This window comes from Protomyctophum bolini (genome assembly GCF_963924005.1).
Source record: "Protomyctophum bolini genome assembly, chromosome: 9".
In the NCBI taxonomy this organism is placed as follows: Eukaryota; Metazoa; Chordata; class Actinopteri; order Myctophiformes; family Myctophidae; genus Protomyctophum; species Protomyctophum bolini.
The window spans coordinates 4,510,399-4,538,106 of record NC_137870.1 but is presented as its reverse complement, the minus strand read 5'-3'; the positions used below and the strand labels follow the sequence as shown (position 1 = coordinate 4,538,106).

The following is a 27,708-nucleotide window of genomic DNA, read 5'->3' as shown; positions in this document are numbered from 1 at the left end:
GAGAAAGCGGAGAAGGGGGAGGATTTTAGAATTAGAATTTTGTCTGGTTGAAGAGAAGACCAAGTGAGTAATCTTGGATCTTGAACCAAGAAGATCAGTCTAAACGGTCTAATATCAAAAACTATGTACATTGAAACTAAGTCTCGAAATGACCTGCATGGCATCTGTCTTCATACATTTTAGCCTTTGCATAAGCCTGCAATAACAGAATATATCGGCCTCTCGTCATATCCACTGTTGATAGACTGTATATATCTGTTAATTTGTTTCATGCCCACTGCAGTGCTGCTATGAAACCTAAAGTATAGGCCTACATTTCACAGTGGACCGTTGCAGGTCCATTTCTGTATATACACTCCCCAAAGGAGCACGACCGCTTCTGATTTTGGAGAGTCGTAGACATGGGGGTTCTCAACGTTTTTGGCTGGGTGGGACCCCCGGAAATGCTTTGGACATGTCTCGCGACCCCCTCCCCACCACCCACCAATACAAATTGACCTGATAGTCTGTATATACAGTCTGCTTCATGCTGGATGAGAATAAATGGATGAATGGTTCATTTGAACACATTTGTCCCACGATGTGGAAGAGGAACAAGGAGACTAGGTTGTGGTGTGTGTGTGTGTGTGTGTGTGTGTGTGAGAGAGAGAGAGAGAGAGAGCGAGAGAGAGCAGCACCACACAAACAAGACCTTCAAAGGCCCCTGGCTTCAATTAATCAATTAAGGACAGAAAGAAAGAGGAATTTGCATATTCCCCACCAGTGCGTGTGTGCGTGCGTGCGTGCATGTGAGAGAGAGAGAGAGAGAGAGAGAGAGCAGGGGAGACTGGACTTCTAGCCAGGAACTGTGGCGCACATGCATGGGAATGGGTGGATGTTTGTCCAGTGACTTTTTGTGAATGGACTGAATAGAGCAAGGATGAAGGAAGAGGGCAATGTAGCTCTGGTCCATATACATACATACACATGGCCCTGCTGCTCATTCTGCCCTGCATTAAGGCTATATGGGACCGGTCGCATCTGGTTCTGGTCCATACATACATACATACACATAGCCCTGCTGCTCATTCTGCCCTGCATTAAGGCTATATGGGACCGGTCGCGTCTAGTTCTGGTCCATATACATACATACACATAGCCCTGCTGCTCATTCTGCCCTGCGTTAAGGCTATATGGGACCGGTCGCATCTGGTTCTGGTCCATACATACATACATACACATAGCCCTGCTGCTCATTCTGCCCTGCATTAAGGCTATATGGGACCGGTCGCGTCTAGTTCTGGTCCATATACATACATACACATAGCCCTGCTGCTCATTCTGCCCTGCGTTAAGGCTATATGGGACCGGTCGCGTCTAGTTCTGGTCCATACATACACATAGCCCTGCTGCTCATTCTGCCCTGCGTTAAGGGGACCGGTCGCGTCTAGTTCTTGCATGAAATGCAGAACCAGCCTCTCTTCTGTATAGCGGGAATATATTATAAAGAATGTTTTACCTATACTCACCAATACAAAGAACAGGTTGTGTAATTTATTAGAAAGCCTACTTTCCTTAGTGGACGCATACATCCCCCCCCCCCTCCCCCCCTTTCTTATGAGTTTTTTTTTTAAGTGGAGTAACTAAGAATTTATTTTCTTTTCTGGCCAAAAAGTGCATTTATTTATACGTGTGGTGGGAGGGCTTCAGAGTGTGTCCACTAAGGAAAGTATCTAGGCTTTCTAATTATTACACAACCCGTCTTTGTATTGGTGAGTACAGTAGGTAAAACGTTCTTTATATTCCCGCTATACAGAAGAGAGGCTGCAGTCTGCATTTCATGCGAGAGCTAGACGCCATCGGTCCCATAGCCAAAGTTAAAGTCATACGATTTGTCACACACGTTTAACCGCAGTGAAATTTGTTCTCCGCATTTGACCCATCTCTCTTGGAGCGGTGAGCCACAGCCAAGGAGCGGTGAGCTGCAGCCGTGCCGCGCTCGGGAATCATTTGATTAGTAGATTTGACCCCCCCCCCCCCCCAATCCAACCCTTTGATGCTGAGTGCCAAGCAGGGAGGCACTGGGTCCCATGTTTACAGTCTTTGGTGTGTGACCCGGCCGGGGATCGAACCCCGACCTCCCAGTTTCAGGGCGGACACTCTAACCACAAGGCCACTGTCTGGCAGGGCAGAATTAGCATTAGGTCTAGTATGGACCATGGAGCTAAAGGAGGAGTGTGGGCTCACTGGGGCTGTTTCTGAAACAGGAAATTTATTTATTATTACACATGACCAAGTCCGATAGGTCAAGAAAGATGACTACTGGCCTGGGCCGGCCTAGCGGTCTCTGCAGGTGTACCTATATGTGCTGGTAATCCAGCCTGACGGTGTGTCACGGGTTCGTGTCCCGACCCCGACAAACGTCGCTGCTGTGTGTGTGTCTTCCAAACAGTGACTTGGAACGCTGGTCATAACTCCCATTTTTCTCTTGCAGGGCCGTATCAATTGAATAAAAATGAATATATCACCTACAGTGAAAAAGGTAACCCGTAGATTCTCACACTTAATCCAAATGATCCCCATGTATCTTCCAAAATCATGCTTTATCTACCTTCATATTATAGAACAAAGCTCCTTCTCGGATATATAAAAAAAAAGGCCAGCCTTGAAGGATCCAAGACAGAGGGTGCGTTATAGGTCTCCCTAACTTTATATACATTACTATTGTATTGGTACTATTGCCTTTGTCACAAACAGAGGACCATACTTTGGTCAAACATGGAACTGCCATCCAGTCTTCCAAGTCTCTCCAACATCGCTGACTCGCTGCCCATTGAACTGCAAAAACCTTTAATCTAAATCCGATGATTCAAAGTTCAATTGAAATCTGGAATTCAATTTAGGAAACACTTTAAACAACAAATTATTAGCGGTCTCTTACCCCTGACTTTTAATCCTCTTTTCCTGCCCTTGCACTTGGACCTAGCTAGCCATGGATATGATGTTTAGTTTTCTCGTTTTGGGGTTTGTTTTGTTGTTTTTGTTCTTTTTTGTCTTGTTCCTGTTAACTGTATTGTCCTGTCTGTCTTTTTTTTTGACCACCGAACTACAACATGACGTCACTGAGCCGCGGTGAAGAACAAACCACCGCCACCGCTCCAGCCCTTCTCTGTTTTTTACTCACCACCGCTCAGCGTTATTTCAGCTCCGGTGGTCGACAGCTCACCACCGGAGCGGTGGTCACCTCATCACCGAAAATCCAGACTATGAATAGGCCTTAATGAGTGTCAATTCTGGGGGATCTTGACATGAAAAAGGTTGAGCACCAACTGACATAGAAGACATTTTGTTGAATCTTAAAGTCTATTCATATATAGTCTGGATTTTCGGTGGTTAGGGTGACCACCTCTCCGGTGGTGGTGAGCTGACCAACCGGAGCTGAAATAACGTTAAGCGGTGGTGAGTAAAAACAGAGAGAAGGGCTGGAGCGGTGGCGGTGGTTTTGCTCTTCACCGCGGCTCGTGACGTCATGTTGTAGTTCGGTGGTCACCTCACCACCGTAAATCCAGATCATGTACAGCATGAGCCTTTAGTGTCAGGTCTAAATGGGTTGTTAAACGAGGATAGAAAACCACCACGATGCCCATAATGTAATCCCCATACCAAGGTGTCAGAGACCGTGACCTCTCTGCGTCCTTCCTCACCCACCTCTGCCCACATGTGCCAGCAACGGCAATACCCGCGTGTTGTGACGATTACCCATTCTCGTGTAAGTGGTCCTTACAGTACTTAATGAGCTGAGACCAAGGAGGTGGTGTTGGTGGTGGTCATGGCCCATCTGGAGAGAGGACAGGAGAGGAGGAGGAGGAGGAGGACTGGGGATGCTTTGCCCAGGGGATTGGCACAGGCGGTCTGCCTCTTTGGAACCAGTTGGATGGCCTTGTCCCTGTAGCGATGAGCTGGTTGATTGATTGATTGATTGTTTGATTGATTAACCCAAAAAAAAAAACTGTTGGACGACACCATAATATAAAGCATTACACTTGTTTACAATAAATAGGGCCCACCATTTTCAATTCATCAAAAAAAAGTTTGTCAGTTAAAATTCCCCCCAAGCAGGTGGTCAAATTTGGGGGCGACGACCTCAAGATCAACGATTAGACGTGCCTTTGACCAAAAGGCACTCAGCGGCTTCTCAACGGCCAAATGTAAAAAGGCAGTGTTTGTACTGGGCAACTGTATGTATGTGTGTGACTGTGTGTGCATGAACGTGTGTTATGGTTTGTTTGTGTGTGTGTGTGTGTGTGTGTGCGCGTGCGTGCGTGCTAAATTGCGTGCGTGCATGGTAAGGTGTTGACGTAAAAGAGAGACATTGCTGTTAACCTTCCCTTGTTACACAAGGCAACGTAGGGGGTGTGCTTATATTTGAGCCACATTTTCAGTGCCCTCTACTGAACGGCGAGTGTAAATGTGCGTGTGAGCGTGCGTGCGCGCGTGCGTGCGTGCGTGCGTGTGTGTGTGTGTGTGTGTGCTGGTTGTGCTGGTTGTGTGGTTGAAGGGAGGCTTAGATAAGGGGATCTAGATCTGGTCATTCAGGGAACTTGTGAGCCCTTTCTCTGAAGTCACGTACTTCCTGGTTACATATGTTAAATAACAGAAACACAGCATAACATTCACCTGTGTTAGCCACGAGCGTTTCACTAAACTGTGCTTCGATCTGGCCTCTCCCTATAAATGTTGCATTGATCAGTGTAAAATGAAGTGTATAATATTAATCCCAAACGATTCTTAAAAAAGGATCCCTGGCTATAATAAGACAAATATGTCTTCAAACATTATACTTGCCCTCTATAACTAAAATTACAAAATAATAACAACCATAAATATTGTATTTCTTTCATAAATAGAGAATCTTTCACTCAATAGGGACTGCTCCCGTCGCAAGTTGATGATGTCATATGCCCATGTGTGGTCTAGCCCTATGGAATAATGCAATGCATATTATACTAATAAAAAACAACTTAATACTAACTAAAGTTAATATGTGCATTTAAAATATTTTGTATTAGCAGGTGCATTCCACATAGGGCTAGACAACACATGAACATATGACATCATCAATTTGAAACAGGAGCAGTCCCTATATTGAGTGAAAGATAATCTATTTATGAAAGAAATACAATATTTAAGGTGTTTTTATTGCATCTTTTTAGCAATGGAGGGCAATTGTAACGTGTTAAGACATATTTGTTGTATTATAGCCAGGGATCCTTCTAAGATTTGTGATATTTTCGGTCGCACATATCCAACTCCCAGCGTGTGCCCGCGGAAGAGGTCTTGTTCCATGTATTTAGGCTATATATATATATAAATGTTTTGCTTCATTGATTAAATAAAAACACCCAGATAAATACATTCATGTGCAAAACTAATTCAAGCCTGTAAAAGTCTGATAGTATTGATGCTAAGTTGTTGTGCAGATAGCAAGCTGTGTTGTTGTTGTTGTTGTTGTTCCTGCTCTGTGTGATGCTAGGAATGAGATGGTAAGGAAAGGAAAGGTACTATAGGGTACATGGACTAAGGAAAGGAAAGGTACTATGTTTACCCTGCAGGGTAACTGGACTAAAGGAAAGGAAAGGTACTATGTTTACCCAGGGTAACTGGACTAAGGAAAGGAAAGGTACTATGTTTACCCAGGGTAACTGGACTAAAGGAAAGGAAAGGTACTATGTTTACCCAGGGTAACTGGACTAAGGAAAGGAAAGGTACTATGTTTACCCAGGGTAACTGGACTAAAGGAAAGGAAAGGTACTATGTTTACCCAGGGTAACTGGACTAAGGAAAGGAAAGGTACTATGTTTACCCAGGGTAACTGGACTAAAGGAAAGGAAAGGTACTATGTTTACCCAGGGTAACTGGACTAAGGAAAGGAAAGGTACTATGTTTACCCAGGGTAACTGGACTAAGGAAAGGAAAGGTACCATGTTTACCCAGGGTAACTGGACTAAGGAAAGGAAAGGTACTATGTTTACCCAGGGTAACTGGACTAAAGGAAAGGAAAGGTACCATGTTTACCCAGGGTACATGGACTAAGGAAAGGAAAGGTACTATGTTTACCCAGGGTAACTGGACTAAGGAAAGGAAAGGTACTATGTTTACCCTGCATGGTAACAGGACTAAGGAAAGGAAAGGTACCATGTTTACCCTGCAGGGTAACTGGACTAAAGGAAAGGAAAGGTACTATGTTTACCCAGGGTAACTGGACTAAGGAAAGGAAAGGTACCATGTTTACCCAGGGTAACTGGACTAAGGAAAGGAAAGGTACTATGTTTACCCTGCATGGTAACAGGACTAAGGAAAGGAAAGGTACCATGTTTACCCTGCAGGGTAACTGGACTAAAGGAAAGGAAAGGTACTATGTTTACCCAGGGTAACTGGACTAAGGAAAGGAAAGGTACTATGTTTACCCAGGGTAACTGGACTAAGCTCAAGAACTTGTTTACAGCCAGGCCCTGCTCATAGAACATTTCATGGTAGGGGTTCAATGCCTTGTCCAAGGGCACTTCGGCGGTGGTCATTTTAACGTGCCGGTCCGGTCTTAATAATACCATGGCAGGTTTTTCTCTCTCAAATTCATAATGCTAATTCATATTTTTGCAACGTGGAACTCATCATCCCCAACTCGGTTGTCGTTGTCATGAATTGCATAACGTCTGGCTTCTTTCAAGCCCTTTTATGTGTCAGTAATCTTTGGAATTCTTGTGTTATTCACCCTAAAAAAATTACAAATGGCCTACCTTATTTTTTTCTAACTCATAATGTCACATGCATGTCATACAATTCATTTCGATCACTTTGCCACTTTTTCCCAAGAACTGATCTTTCGACCTCTCTCTGTTCAACAGTTAGTTTCATTATATAGTTATATTATTATTACATTTCTGAGTCAGATAAAAGGTAAAGTGAGTCATCCAGGATCTGCTTCACTTGTGAAACCCATGGTGACACATGTGCACCTGTGTTAAATAGGTTAAGCAAATCCTGCAAATGGTCTCCTAAGTGGGCGTGGTTTTCTTCTCCCGACAGATTTTATATATATAAGAAGTAATTTTAGTATGAACATCTTGTGAAATATTGTGTGCCTTGTGACGATTGGGTCAAATTGCATTCGGTTGGTTTTCAAAGCAAAGTGTCACTGTTGTGCAGCCTAACACACATACATATTGACTGTATCTGATGATTTCAGGTGTATCAGTATTCAGTACAGTACAGTACAGTACAGTACAGTACAGTACAGTACAGTAGAGGGACCCCCTGGGGTCAAGCTTGCATGGCGTTGCGGTGTGAGCTCGTAGATCGGCCAGCACAGCCAGTGGCATTATACTTCAGTTATGATGACATCGTGTAAAACTCACTCTATATACAGTTATATAAACTACATCTCAACTACTCGTAAACGAAAATAAAGTGGCACGTGTATCAGTACAGTTTGTATACAATCCAATCTGTCATAGCTGACATCTAGTGGACGAATAATAATTGATTGTACATCATAGGCACATTACAGACCGACACAAGACTACGATAGCGCAGGGACTATGTAAGGACTAAATAACAACGCGTTTTTTTGTGTGTGCTTTTGACTTACCTCCTCCGTGAGGCAAAAACAGACTCTGTCGAGGCCTTGAAGCTGCATGGCTCCACCCCATCGTCAGCCCCAGCTTTTTGCCCTTCCAGTAACGGAGAACAAACGCATTGTTAGTCACAATGCATATTCTCAATAAACAATAACAAACACTACAGAACTAACCGATTGTGTTTAATGTATGTCAATATTACTGCTGCAATTCATGTCATTAATACTAGAAGGGTAGAGTGAATGTGAGTGCTGAGTTTGAGGAGTATCTTCTCATAACGTGAGGCTGAAATCACAGCTATATAGGCCTCACAAGCTGGCATGATGATGACCCCTGACCCCATTTTGGGGCGGGAACCCCTTTTGGTGTTATGCTTTATAGCTATTGAAAAATAGCAGATCTACAAGCTCATAGCGCGCCACCGAGTGGCGCGCTACGAGCGGCGCGCTACGAGCTTGTAGGTCTGCTATTTTTTTGAAAAATCGAAGAACAACTGACATATAGAAACATGGCTTTTTCAGAAAACTGTCTGGATGTAGAAGACATTTTTTTAAATCTGATCTCAGGTCAAAATGGGTTAAACCTCCCTCTCTCTCTCTCTCTCTCTCTCTCTCAGGAAACCCCATGCGGAGAGTGGCAGCCCTGGTGGGGTCAAGAGCAAGAGGCAGGTGTCCAGGAGGAGGAACACGTGTCCGAGCCCCCAGGACATCAACCGGGCCCTGCAGAGCCCCATCAGCCCCGGTGCCGCCAGCCTGGACGAGCTCATACAGCGCTGTCTCAACTCCTTTGGTCTGTTGACTCTGTTATCTCTACCGCTAGCTACCGTTGGTCCGTTAGCATACACCCCCCGGCTCCACAGGGGCCAGCATACACGGCAAGGTTATAATAGTTTTGGTCTTTTCATTGTAGTTTAGTTTTAGTATAGTTTTGACATATCTTTTTTCTAATTCAGTTAGTTTTAGTTAGTTTTTAAGAGCGGGTTTGTTCGTTTTTATTTAGTTTTTATTTTGGTGAAATGCTTAGTTTTAGTTTAGTTTTAGTTTAGTTATAGTTTAGTTTTTGTTTTTTTCATACTTTGGTTTAGGGTTAGCGTGTCTACATTCTGCCGTACGGTGCTGAAAACTGCCGTAAAACTCGTTGGAGAAATGAGGAAATTAATCTAATGAATTTACAAGGATTATATTATAAATATCCTAAAGGCATATACATATTGATAAAAACTAAAACTAAGGGTATTTTGTCTATAATTTCAGTTAGTTTTGAGGACACACAAATGTTTTTTTAATTCTAGTTTTAGTTTTTTGAGTTAGTTTTAGTTAACTATTATAACCTTGATACACGCTCACTTTAAGAAGACGGTGTTTGACGGTGTTGTACACTTTTTTTGAAAGAAATCTTCCTCCTTATATAACAATGAGACCTGATGATCATGTTTTAGGGTGGAAAAATCACGGCACTCAGTCTTAAAATGGTCGAGGGATGGTTTTAAATTAGCCACTTACATAATGCATAACGCTCTTTAACATCCCGTCAATAAAAATCTCAAAACGTTGATTGTGTGGTCATTTATGTTGTGCTCATTTCAGACTCAGAAGGCAGGTTGACCAGCACCCGGGGCTCCCAGCTGGTCCACATGACGCTGATGATGCACAGCTGGGTGGTACCGTCCCAGACCTTTGCCCAGAAACTCCTCAACCTATATCCTTTATGACGATTGTCTATCGCCGTCCGCCATGTTCTCTCACTGTCCCTCACTGCCTCGCACTGTCCCTCACTGCCTCTCACTGTCCCTCACTGCCTCGCACTGTCCCTCACAGCCTTGCACAGTCCCTCACTGTCCCTCACTGCCTTGCACTGTCCCTCACTGCCTCTCACTGTCCCTCACTGCCTTGCACTGTCCCTCACTGCCTCTCACTGTCCCTCACTGCCTTACACTGTCCCTCACTGCCTCGCACTGTCCCTCACAGCCTTGCACAGTCCCTCACTGTCCCTCACTGCCTTGCACTGTCCCTCACTGCCTCTCACTGTCCCTCACTGCCTTGCACTGTCCCTCACTGCCTCTCACTGTCCCTCACTGCCTCTCACTGTCCCTCACTGCCTTGCACTGTCCCTCACTGCCTCTCACTGTCCCTCACTGCCTTGCACTGTCCCTCACTGCCTCTCACTGTCCCTCACTGCCTCTCACTGTCCCTCACTGCCTTGCACTGTCCCTCACTGCCTCTCACTGTCCCTCACAGCCTTGCACAGTCCCTCACTGTCCCTCACTGCCTTGCACTGTCCCTCACTGCCTCTCACTGTCCCTCACTGCCTTGCACTGTCCCTCACTGCCTTGCACTGTCCCTCACTGCCTCTCACTGTCCCTCACTGCCTCTCACTGTCCCTCACTGCCTTGCACTGTCCCTCACTGCCTCTCACTGTCCCTCACTGCCTCCCACTGTCCCTCACTGTCCCTCACTGCCTCTCACTGTCCCTCACTGCCTCTCACTGTCCCTCACTGCCCCTCACTGTCCCTCACTGCCTTGCACTGTCCCTCACTGCCTTGCACTGTCCCTCACTGCCTCTCACTGTCCCTCACTGCCCCTCACTGTCCCTCACTGCCCCTCACTGTCCCTCACTGCCTTGCACTGTCCCTCACTGCCTTGCACTGTCCCTCACTGCCTCTCACTGTCCCTCACTGCCTCCCACTGTCCCTCACTGTCCCTCACTGCCTCTCACTGTCCCTCACTGCCTCTCACTGTCCCTCACTGCCCCTCACTGTCCCTCACTGCCTTGCACTGTCCCTCACTGCCTTGCACTGTCCCTCACTGCCTCTCACTGTCCCTCACTGCCCCTCACTGTCCCTCACTGCCTCTCACTGTCCCTCACTGCCCCTCACTGTCCCTCACTGCCTTGCACTGTCCCTCACTGCCTTGCACTGTCCCTCACTGCCCCTCACTGTCCCTCACTGCCTTGCACTGTCCCTCACTGCCTTGCACTGTCCCTCACTGCCTCTCACTGTCCCTCACTGCCTTGCACTGTCCCTCACTGCCTCTCACTGTCCCTCACTGCCTCCCACTGTCCCTCACTGTCCCTCACTGTCCCTCACTGCCTCTCACTGTCCCTCACTGCCCCTCACTGTCCCTCACTGCCCCTCACTGTCCCTCACTGCCTTGCACTGTCCCTCACTGCCTTGCACTGTCCCTCACTGCCTTGCACTGTCCCTCACTGCCTCTCACTGTCCCTCACTGCCTCTCACTGTCCCTCACTGCCTCCCACTGTCCCTCACTGTCCCTCACTGCCTCTCACTGTCCCTCACTGCCTCCCACTGTCCCTCACTGTCCCTCACTGCCTCTCACTGTCCCTCACTGCCTCTCACTGTCCCTCACTGCCTCGCACTGTCCCTCACTGCCTCGCACTGTCCCTCACTGCCTCGCACTGTCCCTCACTGCCTCTCACTGCCCCTCACTGCCTCTCACTGTCCCTCACTGCCTTGCACTGTCCCTCACTGCCTCTCACTGCCCCTCACTGCCTCTCACTGTCCCTCACAGCATCGCACTGTCCCTCACTGTCTTGCACTGTCCCTCACTGCCTCTCACTGTCCCTCACTGCCTTGCACTGTCCCTCACTGCCTCTCACTGTCCCTCACTGCCTCTCACTGTCCCTCACTGCCTTGCACTGTCCCTCACTGCCTCTCACTGTCCCTCACTGCCTTGCACTGTCCCTCACTGCCTCTCACTGTCCCTCACTGCCTCTCACTGTCCCTCACTGCCTCTCACTGCCTCTCACTGTCCCTCACTGCCTCTCACTGTCCCTCACTGTCCCTCACTGTCCCTCACTGCCTTGCACTGTCCCTCACTGCCTCGCACTGTCCCTCACTGCCTCGCACTGTCCCTCACTGCCTCGCACTGTCCCTCACTGCCTCGCACTGTCCCTCACTGCCTTGCACTGTCCCTCACTGCCTCTCACTGTCCCTCACTGCCTCTCACTGTCCCTCACTGCCTCTCACTGTCCCTCACTGCCTTGCACTGTCCCTCACTGCCTCTCACTGTCCCTCACTGCCTCTCACTGTCCCTCACTGCCTCTCACTGTCCCTCACTGCCTCTCACTGTCCCTCACTGCCTCACTGTCCCTCACTGCCTCTCACTGCCTCTCACTGTCCCTCACTGCCTCTCACTGTCCCTCACTGCCTCGCACTGTCCCTCACTGCCTCTCACTGTCCCTCACTGCCTCTCACTGTCCCTCACTGCCTCGCACTGTCCCTCACTGCCTCGCACTGTCCCTCACTGCCTCTCACTGTCCCTCACTGCCTCTCACTGTCCCTCACTGCCTCTCACTGTCCCTCACTGCCTCGCACTGTCCCTCACTGCCTCTCACTGTCCCTCACTGCCTCTCACTGTCCCTCACTGCCTTGCACTGTCCCTCACTGCCTCTCACTGTCCCTCACAGCCTTGCACAGTCCCTCACTGTCCCTCACTGCCTTGCACTGTCCCTCACTGCCTCTCACTGTCCCTCACTGCCTTGCACTGTCCCTCACTGCCTTGCACTGTCCCTCACTGCCTCTCACTGTCCCTCACTGCCTCTCACTGTCCCTCACTGCCTTGCACTGTCCCTCACTGCCTCTCACTGTCCCTCACTGCCTCCCACTGTCCCTCACTGTCCCTCACTGCCTCTCACTGTCCCTCACTGCCTCTCACTGTCCCTCACTGCCCCTCACTGTCCCTCACTGCCTTGCACTGTCCCTCACTGCCTTGCACTGTCCCTCACTGCCTCTCACTGTCCCTCACTGCCCCTCACTGTCCCTCACTGCCCCTCACTGTCCCTCACTGCCTTGCACTGTCCCTCACTGCCTTGCACTGTCCCTCACTGCCTCTCACTGTCCCTCACTGCCTCCCACTGTCCCTCACTGTCCCTCACTGCCTCTCACTGTCCCTCACTGCCTCTCACTGTCCCTCACTGCCCCTCACTGTCCCTCACTGCCTTGCACTGTCCCTCACTGCCTTGCACTGTCCCTCACTGCCTCTCACTGTCCCTCACTGCCCCTCACTGTCCCTCACTGCCTCTCACTGTCCCTCACTGCCCCTCACTGTCCCTCACTGCCTTGCACTGTCCCTCACTGCCTTGCACTGTCCCTCACTGCCCCTCACTGTCCCTCACTGCCTTGCACTGTCCCTCACTGCCTTGCACTGTCCCTCACTGCCTCTCACTGTCCCTCACTGCCTTGCACTGTCCCTCACTGTCCCTCACTGCCTCCCACTGTCCCTCACTGTCCCTCACTGCCTCTCACTGTCCCTCACTGCCTCTCACTGTCCCTCACTGCCCCTCACTGTCCCTCACTGCCCCTCACTGTCCCTCACTGCCTTGCACTGTCCCTCACTGCCTTGTACTGTCCCTCACTGCCTTGCACTGTCCCTCACTGCCTCTCACTGTCCCTCACTGCCTCTCACTGTCCCTCACTGCCTCCCACTGTCCCTCACTGTCCCTCACTGTCCCTCACTGTCCCTCACTGCCTCTCACTGTCCCTCACTGCCTCGCACTGTCCCTCACTGCCTTGCACTGTCCCTCACTGCCTCGCACTGTCCCTCACTGCCTCGCACTGTCCCTCACTGCCTCTCACTGCCCCTCACTGCCTCTCACTGTCCCTCACTGCCTTGCACTGTCCCTCACTGCCTCTCACTGCCCCTCACTGCCTCTCACTGTCCCTCACAGCCTCGCACTGTCCCTCACTGTCTTGCACTGTCCCTCACTGCCTCTCACTGTCCCTCACTGCCTTGCACTGTCCCTCACTGCCTCTCACTGTCCCTCACTGCCTCTCACTGTCCCTCACTGCCTTGCACTGTCCCTCACTGCCTCTCACTGTCCCTCACTGCCTTGCACTGTCCCTCACTGCCTCTCACTGTCCCTCACTGCCTCTCACTGTCCCTCACTGCCTCGCACTGTCCCTCACTGCCTCTCACTGTCCCTCACTGCCTCTCACTGTCCCTCACTGTCCCTCACTGCCTTGCACTGTCCCTCACTGCCTCGCACTGTCCCTCACTGCCTTGCACTGTCCCTCACTGCCTCGCACTGTCCCTCACTGCCTCGCACTGTCCCTCACTGCCTTGCACTGTCCCTCACTGCCTCTCACTGTCCCTCACTGCCTCTCACTGTCCCTCACTGCCTTGCACTGTCCCTCACTGCCTCTCACTGTCCCTCACTGCCTCTCACTGTCCCTCACTGCCTCTCACTGTCCCTCACTGCCTCTCACTGTCCCTCACTGCCTCACTGTCCCTCACTGCCTCTCACTGCCTCTCACTGTCCCTCACTGCCTCTCACTGTCCCTCACTGCCTCTCACTGTCCCTCACTGCCTCTCACTGTCCCTCACTGCCTCTCACTGTCCCTCACTGCCTCACTGTCCCTCACAGCCTCGCACTGTCCCTCACTGTCTGCTGTAAAGCTACTGCATCTACCTGTTGATTCATTGGGAAAGCTAATTGTTAATAACAAGGCAACTTAACTAGTTGAGACATGCGGCTCACAGCCTTTCATCTGGGCTGTCTGACTCCAAGTGTGTTCTTAATTGCACTCTTTATTCTTTCTATTCCTTTGTTTGCTGTGTTTTTGCTGTTTTGCCAAACAAAAACAAGTTTTACTCTAATGTACCTGTTACACAAGATGTGTAACAATAAAGTGCAACCTTGATCCTTGCCTCTCAGGCACCCTCAGGCGGACAAACCTTTTAACAGAGTGACATACATATAAGCACTCACAGCTCCACCACTCACCACCACCATTAGCATCCTCACCATAAGAGTGCACTGCTATTGGCCCATCCTGGTCCCTATTGGTCCCAGTCACATGTGAGTTAATCTCTTAACACAATAAAACAGAAGTGGCTTTGTTTCCACGCTGCGTATTTACTGACTTTGGGACAAAGCTGATTTGAAGTGGGTAAATGATGTGGCGTGGGTGTATTGTTGGCCTGCTATAGTAAGCCGTCATGCTATTGATTTCCCCTTGACATTCTGCCACCTATAAGGACTGTGCCCTTGAGAAGAGGGCACTGAGGAGACCACAGATCTGTCACCTTATCAGGTCAGTGTGCGCCTTTTCACCAAACCACGCCTGGTCTGTGTGTGTGTGTGTGTGTGTGTGTGTGCGTGCGTGTGTGTGTGCATGTGCGTGCACGAGCAGAATAAAGAGCTGAAATTGGAAGCGATGAAAAATGTGCAGACAGAATTGGAACTGAATCACAAGCTGAAAAACGATCTTCTTTTCGATTGGGTAGAATTGGTATCCCAACCTGAAAAATGTATTTTCTGTTTATTAAAGAGAGAGAGAGAGACCGCTTTTACTGAACAAGAACTCTATAGCAATGATTACTATCAGAAATAGAGCTTAAACCTTTAAACAACAAAACGTTAAATCTATAAATCTCACACTATTAAGGCTGTTACTGTTAATACCGGAGGTTCATTTGAACCCATTTTGGGACGGGAACCCCTTTTGGTGTTTTAAAGCATTGTTATACTTTAGCTATTGAAAAATAGCAGATCTACAAGCTCATAGTGCGGCACCGAGTGCCGTGCTATGAACTTGTAGGTCTGCTATTTTTGAAAGATCGTGAAAATGTGCCTCGAATCTTTGAATATATATTACAGAGTGAACATTTTAACTCAAATCTTTGCGTCTGAGGGGGTCTCTGGAACAACATATTTTCAGATGGGGGGGCGGAGGCATATTACATATTTTTGGGGTCCTTGACATGAAATATTGAGCACCACTGATACAGAAACATAATGTTTTTCAGAAAACTGTCAGGATTATGGACAATACAGAGTAATGAAAGCTGTGTACTAGTTTACCTTTCTGGGGCTGGGGGGGGTTCAGTTTTTCCTGTCGCTGTTTTGTCTTGTTGACTGAAAAAGACGATTCTAAAAAAATGGCTTCTAGTTCTAAATAATAAAACTGTTTCTGAAAAACCTATGTTTCTATGTCAGTGGTGCTCAACCTTTTTCATGGCAATTATGACCCCCAGAATTATCTGTATTTGGACCCCCATCTAAAATATGTTATTCCAGGGACCCCCCCCCCCCCCTTACTTTCAATATACCCACATCAGTTGGCAAAAAATAATTTATGTTCAAAGCTCCTTGTGACTGGAACAATCATCTACCTGTCCATATTCGTTCAATAACATCTTTTCATTTGTTTAAAACTGTGCTGTCCTCTCATATTGAGACCACCTGTTCATGTTTTCACTAATCATCACTGTAGCAGATCCATGACGCATTGATCCATGTGTTATGTCTACGTTATGAATTGTTTGTAAAAAAAATGTCTTTATGTATGAAGTGTATTTTGTGAATCGCGGAGCCCCTTGAAAACGAGATGGTTCATCTCAAGGGATTGTTCCTAATTAAAGAATGTCAGACTTACGAGCACTGTAAGTAAACACTGTGTGTGTGCTTCTCTCTGTGTGTCTGTGCTTCTCTCTGTGTGTCTGTGCTTCTCTCTGTGTGTGTCCTGTGGTGGTGTGAAGGCAGTGGATCAGCCAGGTACCGGCCGTGTTCGAGGCGGACCCCCTCCTGGAGCAGATCATGGGGGACCTGTGGGCTCTGGTCAGGCCCGACGGAGAGGAGACCACCTCTCAGATCTACAGCGACACCTCCTCGTGCCCGTGAGTCGCAGTTAAGACCAACCCATTCTGACCTGAGATGAGATTCTAAAAATGTCTTCCATGTCAGTCGCTCTTCGATTTTTCAAAAATAGCAGACCTACAAGCTCGTAGCGCGCCACTCGGTGGCGCGCTACGAGCTTGTAGATCTGCTTGGAGAAGACACAAACACACCAAGCTGGCCATAGGGGGCGCTAGCTCCCCTCAAAGAGCCAGAATGCTAAATGCTTGTCATTCAGCCTCACTTTGAGTTGCTCAGTGGACTGTCTCTCACACAGCGATATTGAGAAAAATATCACACCTGTGTGACGTGAGCGGCACTGTTATCACTATACATCACATTCCGTGCTTAGCCAGTCAGCTTGAGCACATTCCGTGCACACACTCACACACACACGCACACAGCCTCAAAATACAACACAGCTCAGTGTTAGGGAACCCTGTAGTGTGTGGAAGACCCATAGATCCATAGACCCCAAGGTAGCCACAATGAAGGGTGCAGATGAAGAACAGCTGCACTAATTGGCGTCGTTAAGGCAACAGTTTGTGTCTCATGTGATTTCACACCAGAAGATATAAGATGATGCACCGTGTTGAAAATGACTGTAGACGTCGAGAGAGAGAAGACAGACAGACAGACAGGCAGAGTGATGTTGTCTTGGACCGTTTCCAAAGCAGGAGGACCAAAGCGAGTCTATCATGCTGCTGTAGCAGTGAGGAACAAACTGTATTCCTTTGGAGGCTACTGTGATGGAGGGACCTTCAACAAAATGGAACAGATGGACGTCCATGTCTTCGACACAGTGTCTTTATGCTGGAAGAAGTTACCTCCAGTGGAACCAGGAAGAGGAGACGGTCACCTTGAGGTTGCATCCAAGCTCTTCGGCCACACAGCTGTGTTGGTGGAAGATACAGTCTACATCTGGGGAGGCTATCCTTACTGCAAATTGCTTTATGCATTTGATGTTGACTCCCACAGATGGTTCCAACCCAGGGTTTCTGGGACTGTTCCAGAGGATCTGAGCTTCCACTCAGCCTGTGTGTTGGAGAAGGTCATGTTTATCCATGGAGGATACAACAAGCTGACTATATTGACTAATGACATGTACAAGTTGGACACCAGCACAATGGTCTGGGCTTTAATTAACACCAGAGGAACTCCACCTCCTGCTGCAGCAGCTCACTCTGCTACCATCATTGGTACCAAGATGTTTGTATTTATATACAACAGCATCAGAGTGTTTGACACAGAGACAAACGCCTGGCTGGACACACCTTCTGCACAACTTCTACCAGAAGGTCTCTGGTTTCATTCAGCACTTATCTACAACAGAGAGCTGTACATATTTGGAGGCTGGAACGGTAACCAGACGTTCAATGACCTGTGGAAATTCAGTCCAGAGACCTTCTCCTGGAAGAAGGTTGAGCCCAAGTGGAAAGGACCATGTCCAATGCGTGGTATGTGCTGTTGCATTGTGGGAGATCGTATCATCCTCTTTGGAGGAAGGAAAGGAGATCACACTATCTCTGATGAGCTGTTCATCTTAGACTTGAGTCCTTGTCTTAAGACGTTATGTAAGCTAGAAGTTATTCAGTACGCTCTGGACCAATCAGAACTCCCACACAACATCAGGTGGGAACTGGCAGCCATGGCAACCAACGACAACAACAATAACAACCGAGACCACAGTCCAGACGAAGGAACAGCAGAAAGATCAAGAAATGATGGATCAACATCTCATCCCACCTGATGGTGAGCCACCTCTCAGCATCACTTACTGAGATTCAAACCTCAGGAGACTCCTTCTCTCCAGACAGGCTCTCTAACCATTCAGCTATTTAAAGGACCAAGCAGTCTTGAAACGACTTGGTCCTTTATTATTATTGTTAGTTTGGCAAAAATGGCAGGTTTGGCTGAACCGTGCGAAAAAAAGGAAAAGAAAATCGGCCTACAGAAAAAACAAAAATCTTAAAGACTATCTGGTACACAGCAAGCTAAAAGGAATCAACACGCCAGAGACCAGAATACTTCAAACCCAAACAAATTGTTAAACATATAACTACAAAACGCATGTTGGAGATTAAACAACAGATAACAGCCAGCACCAGCAACTGTGTTTATTTAATCACATGTGAAAAATGTGGCTTACAATATGTCGGAGAAACGAGTAAAACAATAGCTACAAGGCTGAGACAACACAGATGCAATATTAACAATGCAAAAAAGACAACTACAAGGATTGTTCAACATTACATGGCACACGGCATTGAAGCTCTAAAAGTATCTGGACTTCAACACAATCCCAACTGGACAGTAGGACAAAGACGTTTTAATGAAAAACAATGGATCAAGAACCTCAACACGGACTTTCCTGGAGGTTTAAACATGCAAAAATATTAGACAAGTTGTTTTGATTTTGTACCAAAACTCCACAGCCATATACATGCTAAACACAGCCAACAATCAATGGAAATCAGACTTTGAATATAGGGGACAAATTTGCACATTCCACACCAAGCCAACCTGGGACACGAAGCAAGAGGTGTAACTGACACCAAATGGGCCATTAGACACTGGGCCCAGGAAACAACAGAGAAACACATGACAGGGACAAATATCTAGTTTTAAAGAATAGACCAAATACGTAAACCTAAATCCCAACGCTAAACCTAAACCTCACAGGAAGCCACGAGCTAGTCATAAAACCTGCCACTGGCTAATTGAGGAGCCATGGGGTGAATTAACCCTAAATAAAGACCAATAAGGCTAAATAAACAAATCCTAAAACAATAAGGTAAACTTAAACTCAGGGATAAACTGGAGAAAATCTAAGAGTGGTTAGATCAGCTTCCTTCAGATACATGCCGAATGCACTCATTCCTTGCATTGTACTTACATACTGTATGTAAGTACAGTGCACTGAAGTCCCCTCAGTCAACCCCGCCTCTCTCTCTCGCTCACTGACTCACTGCCTTGCTCTCTCCCACAATGTTAATGTTAAGTTAGTAAAGTTACACCTATTTTATGTAAATAACATGGTAAAATGTGCAGCATTGGGAGGTAAAGGGGAGACACTTTAATTGTGAAGGGACGACAGGATGAGGAGAGGTGTTGTAGCTAATTGTCGAGAGTATATGGCTGCGTGTGATATTGAACAGTCAAACTTACAAATAATTATGTCATAGGTATATATATGGGGGCCTCATATTTGGTCTTGAAACGGGCCTCCAGATTCCTAAGGCCGCCCCTGAGAATAGGCACAATAAGATAGACCTTTTTGGTCTATGTTTTATATAACAAATGAAGATACAGCAGATATTAATCTGCTTTTAATGACCAAAATAAACTACTACTACTACTACTGCCATAGCCACTTGCTAGCCACATTTATGCCTTATATATAGTTTACCATGATCCACTAATTATTAAATTAACTATTTTTTTATATGTTATTTGGACGACCCTAAGGGCCGATTCATACTCCTATTTTACTGCTGTTTCGGCGCTGTAGTGCCGACTTTAGGACGGTACTGCCCCCCCGAATCTCAAATGACGTCAAATTGTAGGCTCTACAGAGCCGAACCGACTTTTATTCGGCTCTAAAATAATATTCATAGAGTATGAATCGGCCCCAAGGATCATAAAAGAACCATGAACTACTACTACTACTATTCCTTCCTATAGGAAAGATAACAGAATATATCGTTGTGCCGGTGTGAGGTAAGAAACCCTAGGAGGGCATAGGAATAGAACCTCACCGTTTTATATTACATTATAATAATACATTATAATTAGAATGTATTTATATATAAATAAATAGCCGCGTCCGAAACGGTTGAGAAATGACAGAGTTACCGTGTGGGCGTCCCACTACTGTATCCTCTACTGTACTGTACTGTACTGTACTGTACTGTACTGTACTGTACTGTACTGTACTGTACTGAAAAACAACCATGCTGTTTTCGTGCTCAGGCATCTAAACCACTCCCCATGTGAGTTTTCATGTCAAGGACCCCCCAAAAGAAATATATGTAATTGGCCCACCGACTCCCATCTCAAAATATGTTGTTCCAGGGACCTCCTGGAACAACATATTCAAATACATATACAAAAAAACGTTCGCTCTGAAAGAATATATATTCAAAGATTTCTGCCACATTTTCACGATTTTTCAATAGCTAAAGTATAACATACGTAGTACTTGAAACACCAAAAGGGGTTCCCGGCTCCGCCCGGAATGGATTAAATGTAACAGTTAATAAAGTATGAGAAAGAAAACAACAATGTGTTTCCAGGCAGCGGTGGCCGAACGGTTTGCGGAGCGGTCTTGATATCGGAAGGTCGCTATAGTTCGTATCCCCGGAACCGGCACGTTAAAATTACCACCGCTGAAGTGCCCTTGGACAAGGCATTGAACCTCTACCATGAACTGTTCTATGAGCAGGGCCTGGCTGTAAACAAGTTCTTGAGCTTAGTCCAGTTACCCTGCAGGGTAAACATAGTACCTTTCCTTTCCTTTCCTTCCCCCCCCAGAAGCTCTCACGTCTACATAGCGGAGACGCCGGCAGTGAAGAAGAGGAAGGTGTCTTTGATCTTCGACCACATGGAGCCTGACGAGATGGCCGAGCACCTGAGCTACCTGGAGTTCAAGAACTTCTGTAACATCTCCGTGAGTTTCATTAAGAATAGAGCACCTGAGCTACCTGGAGTTCAAGAACTTCTGTAACATCTCCGTGAGTTTCATTAAGAATATAGTCGTCTTTTCATCGTCATTACGATTACTAAATAAAACGCGTCACACATCATTCATACATCATAATTTAATATCACTATTCAATAGAGACGTCAATATCGGTAGAGGCCGCAAATACCCAGGTTCATGTACTTTATATTTGCATTATAATCCCCATAGGGGGGATTTTAGACCACCTCATATAAGAACTGTGTTTGAAAAATAAACATGTCACCCCGGCCGCTTCACTCATATGGATATGAAGAATCAACTGACTGAGAGAAAACGCTAATGTTACTGCTGCTGAATTAGTTACATTTTCGCTAGAAACAGACTGTATCATATATGAGTGACTGACTGTTGCAAACGATACAGAGACACCTCCCTAACAATAACGCAGAGACACCTTGTTTATTTTTGGACCACAACGCTTATATGAAACGATTTTAAGATGAGCCCATGTTATTCTCCATAGAGAAATTACTTCCGTGAACCAGGGGAATCGAAGGGATGAGCGAGGTACGTCAGGACTTCGGTGCTCTATTAGCTGCTGGTTGTGTTTAGTTGGATCTGAGCACACAAGGTCCCCCGATAAAAAGAGGTTTCTGTGACACCAAAATACTAAGAATGACAGCTTTATTTCGTCCTTAATCCATGAGCATTCGTCTAGTACGCATGGCTGGGTTGCCCATCCCCTGATGTAATCTCTCCCTGATGTAATCTCTCTCTTCAAGGGGCAGCGGTGGCCGAACGGTTTGCGGAGCGGTCTTGATATCGGAAGGTCGCTATAGTTCGTATCCCCGGAACCGGCACGTTAAAAATTACCACCGCTGAAGAAGTGCCCTTATGGACAAGGCATTTGAAACCCCTACCATGAAATGTTCTATGAGCAGGGCCTGGTTGTAAACAAGTTATTGAGCTTATAGTCCAGTTACCCTGGGTAAAACATAGTAACTTCCCTTTCCTTTTCGTTCTCTTTGCTAGTTCCTGGACTACCGCAGCTACGTGATCCGGGGCTCCGTGAGGGACAACCCTTCGCTGGAGCGCTCTGTCATGATGTGCAACGGCGTGTCCCAGTGGGTCCAGCTCATGATCCTCAGCAGACACACGGCTCAGCAGAGAGCCCAGGTCTTCACCAAATACATCCATGTTGCTCAGGTAAAATACCACAGTCACCAAATACATCCATGTTGCTCAGGTAAAAAAGGTCTTCACCAAATACATCCATGTTGCTCAGGTAAAAAAGGTCTTCACCAAATACATCCATGTTGCTCAGGTAAAAAAACACAGTCACCAAATACATCCATGTTGCTCAGGTAAAAAATAAACACAGTCAGGGTAAGTTGTCTATAGGACATGGGTTCCCAAAGTGGGGTCCAAAGGGGACCCCTGGGGGTACTTGAGGGAGTTCCAGGGGGTACCTATAGCTCAATTAGAGATAGTTAGGACCCTAACGGGTCCATTTGGTTCCATTTGTTCACTCTCAGAGTTAAATTAACAGTGGTTTTACAATATAAATGGGGTAGAAATGCCATTAAATCGGGGTTCCGTAACCTAATGCGTGTGAAAATCACTGCTAGAGCTGTAAAAATCCTCCCCTATCGGGGTCACTGGCACATGATTTCAAATGGGGGGTCCGTCCGGAAAATAGCAGATCTACAAGATCATAGGTGCCGCGCTACAAACTTTTTTTGCTATTTTTCAAAAGATTGTGAAAATGTGCCTCAAATCTTTGAATATATATTATTATAGAGTGAACATTTTAACTCAAATCTTTGCTTCTGGGGGGTAATTTTCAGATTGGGGGGGGGGGGCGGAGGCATATTACATATCATTTTTGGGTTCCTTGACATGGCACCACAGAAACATATGGTTTTTCAGAAAAATGTCAGGATTTTGAAGACATTTCTTTTTATTTCGACGTCTAAAGGTCTAAATGTGTGGAACCTATAAAGTAGTGCTATACAGTGTCTCTACCTGTGCAGTCTGTTTCAGAGCGCTATTATCAAATCCATTCCACATTGAGAGACGGCAATCAATCCTACACTGCTACTGTATACGTATACCTTGCAGATAGAAGGCATGTACATTTACACAAGAGAGCAACACTAGATGAACCCAGAACAGGCGAGAGATGGGGGAGAGAGGAGCGTAGTTTTCATCTGATTGTCACTCTCTCTAGCCCATTCTGTACGGGAACCCCTTTTGGTGTTTTAATCCATTCTGACCTGAGATCAGATTCTAAAAATGTCTTCTACATCCTGACAGTTTTCATTCTGACCTGAGATCAGATTCTAAAAATGTCTTCTACATCCTGACAGTTTTCATTCTGTTTTCATTCTGTTATGCTTTAGCTATTGAAACATAGCAGATCTACAAGCTCATAGCGCGGCACTCGGTGCCGCGCTATGAGCTTGTAGATCTGCTATTATGAGCTTGTATAGGTCCAAATGGTCTAAATGGGGCTGGAGTAGATTGGTCTGATGATTGCTCGGTTATATAAGTTTTGCTCTCTGAGGGAAGAAAAAAAACACATGAGAAAAAGACAAAAGACCTACTATAGGCTTGGTGCGACGTCACCTTCACACCAATGAAGTACTAAATAAATGTATTTGCGAATGTATAATTTGCAAATGGGAATACTTTCATTAGTGTGCATGGTTTAATTATTTTTAATTTCCCTGAGATAAGATGGACATATGGAGGCTTTTCTTTTTGTTAAAGTACACCGGTATAACTTGTTTTATTCAGTTAACCCATTCTGAACGGGAACCCATTTTGGGTGTTAGCATCATGTTGTGCTTTAACTATTGAAAAATAGCAGATCTACAAGCTCGTAGCGCGCCACCGAGTGGCGCGCTACGAGCTTGTAGGTCTGCTATTTTTTGAAAAATCGAAGGACGACTGACATTTTTTAGAATCTGATCTCAGGTCAGAATGGGTTCATCAGACCAGTGTGTGTCCAGTGGAAACCTCGTATGAATCTGATCTCAGGTCAGAATGGGTTAACTTCTGCTCACCCTATATAGTAATGGACATGCAAGGCTCCCCCGTCTTGACAAAGAAAAGGCCGCAAAACTGGGTCACTTGTAAATTTGTTTTTCAGTGGCCTTTAACGCAGCGTTGACGTCTGTCGCTCAAGATGAAAGCTTTGCTCACGACCTCACGTGCACTCGTTTACCTGTGCACGTGCCTAATATTACACAACACTCCCCCCCCCCCCCCACCCAATAGGGAATGCAAAGCTGACGTCACGTCTTAACCCATTCTGACCTGAGATCAGATTCTAAAAATGTCTTCTACATCCTGACAGTTTTCCATTCTGACCCGAGATCAGATTAAAAAAAAAAAGTCTTCTATGTCAGTCGCTCTTCGATTTTTCAAAAATAGCAGACCTACAAGCTCATAGCGCGCCACTCTGTGGGCTTGTAGATCTGCTATTTTTCAATAGCTAAAGCACAACATGATGCTAACACGAAAATGGGTTCCTGCCTAAAATGGGTTAAAAAACCTATGTTTCTATGTGTCAGTGGCGCTCAACCATTTTCATGTCAAGGACCCCCATCTGAAAATATGCAGTTCCAGGGACCCCCTCCCAGAAGCAAATATTGGAGTTTAAAAACGTTTGCTCTGAAAGAATATATAAAAAAGAACTTTCAAAAATAGCAGATCTACAAGCTCGTAGCGCGGCAGTCGGTGCCGCGCTATGAGCGTTTAGATCTGCTATATTCCAATAGCTAAAGTGTAACATATAATGCTTAAAACACCAAAAGGGGTTCCTGCATACCCTGAATGGGTTAAGAAAGCAACCTTGTCTCGTATGGCTGTACTGTACTGAAATCAGTGTTGATTTCGTCGACTAAAACTAAGACGATGAAAAATGGAAACTAAATAAAGATTAAAGACTAAGTTGATCACTAAAACTAAGACTAAATATACTGACAATTTCGTCAACAAATAAAAACTAGACTAAAATGTCAGGAAGGGACTAGTGGACAAGAGATCCAGTATGTGTCATTTTACAATTAGTTGCATGCTGAAAATAGCCGATTTACAAGTCGTTACGACGGCATCAAGGCCCGCCAAAATACATTTTGTTCGACTAAATCAACTGTACATTTAGTCGACTAAAATCTTATGACATTTAGTCGACTAAAACTAGACTAACACTAAAACATTCCAGGTGACTAAGATGTGACTCATACTGAATTAAAACTATTCAAGACACTATGACTAAAATTGAAATGTGCTGCCAAAAACAACACTGACTGAAATGTGTTCATAGAGGCAGCGCTGGCCGAACGGTTTGCAGAGCGGTCTTGATATCGGAAGGTCGCTATAGTTCGTATCCCCGGACCGGCACGTTAAAATGACCAACGCTGAAGTGCCCTTGGACAAGGCATTGAACCCCTACCATGAAATGTTCTATGAGCAGGGCCTGGCTGTAAACAAGTTCTTGAGCTTTCTTTTCTTTTTATCTCCTGATCCGCACAGAGGTTGCGAGCCCTGCAGAACTTCAACACGCTGATGGCCGTGACAGGAGGTCTGTGTCACAGCTCCATCTCCAGGCTCAAAGACACCTCCAACCTGCTGACGCCGGACATCACTAAGGTATCGTTGAACCGCCCAAGGTTATAATAGTTTTTTTATTTATTTTTTCATTATAGTTTAGTTTTAGTTAGTTTTGACATATATATTTTTTAATTCAGTTAGTTTTAGTTAGTTTTTAAGAGCGGGGTTTGCTAGTTTTTATTTAGTTTTTATTTTGGTGAAATGTTTAGTTTTAGTTTAGTTATAGTTTAGTTTTAGTTTTTCTTGTACTTTGGTTTATTTGTGGGTTAGGATTAGCGTGGCTACATGCTGCCGTACGGTGCTGAAAACTGCCGTAAAACTTGTTGGGAGAAATGAGGAAATTAATCTAATGAATTTAGAAGGATTATATTATAAATATATAAATGTTTGTAAACAATTGTAAGTATTGCCTTTGTTAAATGTTAAATGTTTTGTCTGTGTCGGACCCCATGAGGAAGACTAGCTTTTGTCAAGGCAAAAGCTAATGGGGATCCTTATCATCATCATCATACTATAATTCTAACAACGTCTGAATGAATGAATGTCAGAAACAGCGCGTTATCTCATCATTGCCTGCACCAATCACTCCCACCTTTCACACAGGCATGGACCATAATTATATGGAGGTCTTAACTTAACCTTTTTTCGATTTGACACATTAATGATTAATAATGAATTTATTAGTGAATAAAAAATGCGCCCGGGCGCAGTACCCTCACTGTATCTCACAACGGGTAAGGGCTAGTAAACAATAAACAAACAATCTCCACTCTCTCTCTCTCTCTATAAGGCGCTGGGCGAGATGACGGAGCTGCTGTCCTCCGGGAGCAACTACAGCAACTACCGGCGCGTGTACGGCGAGTGCGTGGGCTTCAAGGTGCCCATCCTGGGCGTGCACCTGAAGGACCTGATCTCGCTCAACGAGGCGCTGCCCGACTACCTGGACGAGGACCGGATCAACCTGGGGAAGCTGCAGCATCTCTACAGCAACATCAGCGACCTGCTGGCCATCCACGGCCAAGCCCCGCCCTTCGAGTCCAACAAGGACCTCCTGCACCTGCTCACTGTGAGTGCCTCGACCGACGCACGGAGACTATAGCCTATTCTGACCTGAGATCAGATTCTAAAAAAAAATCTTCTACATCCTGACAGTTTTCAATCTGACCTGAGATCAGATTCTAAAAAATGTCTTCTACATCCTGACAGTTTTCTTGAAAAAGCCATGTTTCTATATGTCAGTCGTTCTTCGATTTTTTCAAAAATAGCAGACCTACAAGCTCATAGCGCGCCACTCGGTGGCGCGCTATGAGCTTGTAGATCTGCTATTTTTTCAATAGCTAAAGCACGACATGATGCTAACACGAAAATGGGTTTCCTCTCAAAATGGGTTAAGACGAAAAATGTTTTGTCGACTACCTTTTTTCACTGAGAAACTGACATTCAAACTAAATGAAAACTAAGCCATGATGACTAAAACTACACATGGCTAAATATACTGACAATTTCGTTGACAAATAAAAACTAGACTAGAATGTTAGGAATGGACTAGTGGACAAGAGATCCAGTATAAGTCATTTTACGCTTGGTTGCATGCTGAAAATAGCAGATCTACAAGCACACAACGCGTCGCGCCGCGATGTGAGCTTGTAGATCGGCTGTTTTCAGCATTAAGACGGCAGAGATTCTAACTGCCTTTTCTGTGGAATGTCTTCTTTCCTCAGACTTTCCCAGTAATTCTGACAACATTGACGCACTTCCAAGGAACAGTGCACAAAAGCTTATTAGTGCACGTGGAAGGAAATACAAAATCTTCACTTTGCTACAAGTAAAAGTACCAATACTGCAATTTAGAACTACTTCGTTACAAATAAAAGTACGGAATTGAGAATGTACTTAAGTAAAAGTACAAAAGCATCGGCATCAAAATGTACTTAAAGTACAAGTATTCATATTGCAGAATGTCCCATTTCACAAGTTCAGAATGTGTAGAAAATCTATTGAAAATAGCCGATCTACAAGCTCTCAATGCGTCTTCCTATACTATCTGTCTCTCCTACAATATCTCCCTGTCGGTTTCCTACAGTCTGTCTCTCTCTCAGTTTCCCCACCGTCTGTTTCTACAACACTGTCTCCCTGTCAGCTACCCTACTGTCT

General features: G+C 46.0%; 1 protein-coding gene across 1 annotated transcript in view; it reads left to right on the top strand.

Annotated features, from left to right (window-relative positions):
* Nucleotides 1-27,708, top strand: part of rasgrp4 (RAS guanyl releasing protein 4) — a 48,121-nt gene that overhangs the window by 2,925 nt on the left and 17,488 nt on the right. The window contains exons 2-9 of the mRNA XM_080771568.1: nucleotides 8,233-8,405; nucleotides 9,203-9,321; nucleotides 14,612-14,671; nucleotides 16,119-16,252; nucleotides 20,784-20,919; nucleotides 21,967-22,140; nucleotides 25,477-25,593; nucleotides 26,345-26,620. Coding sequence (XP_080627694.1) covers nucleotides 8,233-8,405; nucleotides 9,203-9,321; nucleotides 14,612-14,671; nucleotides 16,119-16,252; nucleotides 20,784-20,919; nucleotides 21,967-22,140; nucleotides 25,477-25,593; nucleotides 26,345-26,620 — 1,189 coding nt within the window. The remainder of the gene's footprint in view (nucleotides 1-8,232; nucleotides 8,406-9,202; nucleotides 9,322-14,611; nucleotides 14,672-16,118; nucleotides 16,253-20,783; nucleotides 20,920-21,966; nucleotides 22,141-25,476; nucleotides 25,594-26,344; nucleotides 26,621-27,708) is intronic.